This window comes from Canis lupus, chromosome 23 (genome assembly GCF_048164855.1).
Source record: "Canis lupus baileyi chromosome 23, mCanLup2.hap1, whole genome shotgun sequence".
NCBI lineage: Eukaryota > Metazoa > Chordata > Mammalia > Carnivora > Canidae > Canis > Canis lupus.
The window spans coordinates 21,714,321-21,717,577 of NC_132860.1; the positions used below are offsets into that span (position 1 = coordinate 21,714,321).

Here is a 3,257-nt window from a genome sequence, read left to right on the forward strand (position 1 = left end):
TCATGATTGTAAAGGCATAGCATATTCACAGCTGTGTATTACAAACCCTTAATTTCTCACCTTAAAACCTGCCCCAAGGACCCCAGTATTTTGTTAAAATAAGATAATATGTATGGGAAAAGCAAAAGGGGTCAATGATGTTGTTATAGGAAAAGTTAGAGAAAAGGGAACTATAATATAACTTAAGTTTTATTAATGAAGACACAATATCCAATTTACCCAGTGTAAATTTCAACTCACAGATTTGAATTTCAGTCTATTCACCAATTATTGATTAAAAGCTCATCCTATATTATGAATGCAGAGATCCAGTTGTCCTTACTACCATCCTTTCTTCAGTAATCTCTGGATTCCTTGCTTGATCTCCTGAGTTCGCACTCCATAAACAATGGGGTTGAGGGCTGAGAAGATGACATGATGGAGGATATTGAGCAAGACTGGCACATCAGGGGAGACTTTCTTCTTCACCACAAGAGTGAGCACGAAGACCAGAAGGATGGTGCTGAAGAAGAGGATAAGGATGAAATGAGAACCACATGTGCTCAGGGCCTTGGCCATAGCACCCTCTGCCTTGAGTCCCAGCACAGCTCGCAGTATGAGGCTGTAGGAGAGGAAGATGAGGATGAGGTCAGATCCTAGCAGTGTCCATCCTACAGCAAACTGGTAAAGGCGATTGATGGTGACATCATCACAGGAGAGTTTGGAGACAGACATATTGGCACAGATGCAATTCTCAATGACATTTCTCCCACAATAATTGAGTCGGGATGATAGAATTGGGATAGGCACTGTTAAAATCCCATTTCTGGCCAAAATAAAGGCAGCAGCCTTAGCTACAAATTGTTCTGTGATGATGGATGGGTACCTCAGTGGGTGGCAGATGGCCACATAGCGGTCATAGGCCATGACCATGAATGTGCAAGACTCCATGGAAAGGAAGCAATTCATGATGTACATCTGGATAAAGCAGGCATAGAAGTTGATGGACTTGAGGTCAAACCAGAAGATGGCCAGGACCTTGGGGATGACAGTGAGGCAGACAACAATGTCTAACAGGGAGAGGAGGCTCAGCAGGTAGTACATGGGCTCATGAAGAGAGGCCTCTAGCTGGATGGTGACCAAGAGAACACTATTCGCCCCCATGGCCAGGAGGAAGAGGAAGCTTAGGGGCAGGGACAACCAGAGCTTCCAGCTGGGAGACCTGACAAAACAATTCAGGAGGAAGTCTGAAACCTCAATGGAGATTGTACCATTTGGATGTGCTGTCATATTTTGCCAAATATTTCTACAGCGTTCTTTTTATGATCTGTAAAATTAGGATAAAAATTAGCTAGTGACTGAAGACACATGACTTTACAACAATTTGCTTCATCTGGGTGAAACTTGTTAGTTCTAGCAGGTCATCCAGACCCATGTGAATTCATCTGTTTATTCTTTGTGGTCTGCTACTAGGACATTCCTATCACTTTAAATAGTATAGAGGACTTAGGAAAGATGGTTTATTTATACATTTTTGATTAGTTCAAGATTTATTTTTAATGGAACTATTATGTTCTTGCAGAATGTATAAAGAAGGGAAAAAATTGCTTCAGAACTTCTTTGTGACAGGTTAGTCTCTAAATTTGTCCTTATAAGGTTCTTCCTTTTTTTAATGTCCACATAGGCCACCATGTGATCATTTAACTGTAACAATATGCACAGATAAGTAGTAGAACCAGGCACAAATAGGGACTCAGATAAATGTTCCTAGTTCCCCATTCTACCTCTATTCTGAGTTTTCAAATGGAGTTTGATTTAATTGCATTTAAAAAAATGATACCCTGGGAATCCCTGGGTGGCTCAGTGGTTTAGCACCTGCCTTCAGCCCAGGGCATGATCCTGGAGTCCCTGGATTGAGTCCCACATCAGGCTCCCTGCATGGAGCCTGCTTCTCCCTCTGCCTGTGTCTTTGCCTCTCTCTCTCTCTCTCTCTTTCTGTGTCTCTCATGAGTAAATAATAAAATGTTTTTTAAAAAATGATATCCTGAAAATAAAGTTATTTAATTTTCATTTTGTCTAAAAATTTTAATTAGGTAGGTATGGATCCTGGCAAATAATTGCTCCTTCCCCTATACATTTGCATATTGTAGGATTCTTAACTTCTGGAAGAAACAATATTAAAAGGAGCATAAGTAATTGCCCATAGGTATGTGAGAGTGATACCTGTCATGGAAGAAGATGAAGTTGTTTGTTTTATTTGTAATAGTGTGTGGGTGATGAAGACTACCTTTAAAGTTTTCATCCGCTTTCTGTTTTTCTTTATATCATATCCTCAGTATAATGATCCAGCTTCTTTTGTCTAGTAGTTTTATGCTTTGCCTTGGTAGAGTGGCCCACAAGGCATGGGAGATACTGGAATTGCAGGAAGTCATGAAGACAAAAACCCGTGGACAAATAAAGCTAGTCTTGAGTTGTTGACCAAAAACTTTCTCCTGTCTTGGGCACTATGTTCATTGAACTCTGCCTATCTGTTATTTTTTTCTCATTAGATACATTTACTTATAAGTTTGAAGGATAAAGTAATACTTCTTGCTCAGCTCAGACCTTGCTACAATGACCCACAGCATGTACATCCTCAAGCCACCAAATGAAAATACTCCCTTAAACTGCTTTCATCATTTAGGTTTTGTCATTTGATCTTTACTGATTGCATCTTTTGTTCCTACTCTCTGTAAAAGTTTGACATTTGGCTCTTACAAGTCAGAACACCAAATCTTACCATTTCCAAGAAGATTTTCATCTTCAGGGATGTCAGAGTATTCTTGGAAAGAATTAGGGATTCATTGAATAGAAAGAGGGAAAAACTTGAAATGACCATTGAAGGGTACAGCCACATGGAAGAAATGGTAATTCAGACAGAAATGCTCATGGAGAAGTATAGAGGAAGAGGCAGATTTTCTTTGTCTTCTGAAGAACTTTGGGATAATTATTTCTAGCACCAGAATGAGACTTCTGAGGACAATGTAAAGGAACTATTTTATCTGTACTTTCTACTCGCTGACTCTTCTTTTCTCCTATTTTCTTTGGAATGTTCTCTTACATGTTCTTCAATCTACAACTCATCCAATAAGCATTGAACTATCTACTCAGCCCTAGAAACAAAGTAGCTGAGACCATCTATGTCCTTCTTCCCCTCTCCTGTTTTAACCTTGGATTGCAGTCAGAGCTAGGCAATGACAGCACTTAGGCTGAGGAACCAGAGCAAATGACTACTGGTT

The 3,257-nt window shown here is 39.8% G+C and overlaps 1 protein-coding gene across 1 annotated transcript; it reads right to left on the minus strand.

The window, feature by feature from the left end:
* Positions 1-321: 321 nt before the first annotated feature.
* Positions 322-1,275, minus strand: LOC140615447 (olfactory receptor 56A3-like). Its single transcript, XM_072795307.1, has one exon. It carries the CDS (start codon positions 1,267-1,269, stop codon positions 322-324), a length of 948 nt encoding a protein of 315 aa, XP_072651408.1. The 5' UTR covers positions 1,270-1,275.
* Positions 1,276-3,257: the final 1,982 nt, after the last annotated feature.

Bases quoted from the DNA above. Each gene is read 5' to 3' on its own strand.
- LOC140615447 (XM_072795307.1), bottom strand. From the start codon at position 1,269: ATGACAGCACATCCAAATGGTACAATCTCCATTGAGGTTTCAGACTTC.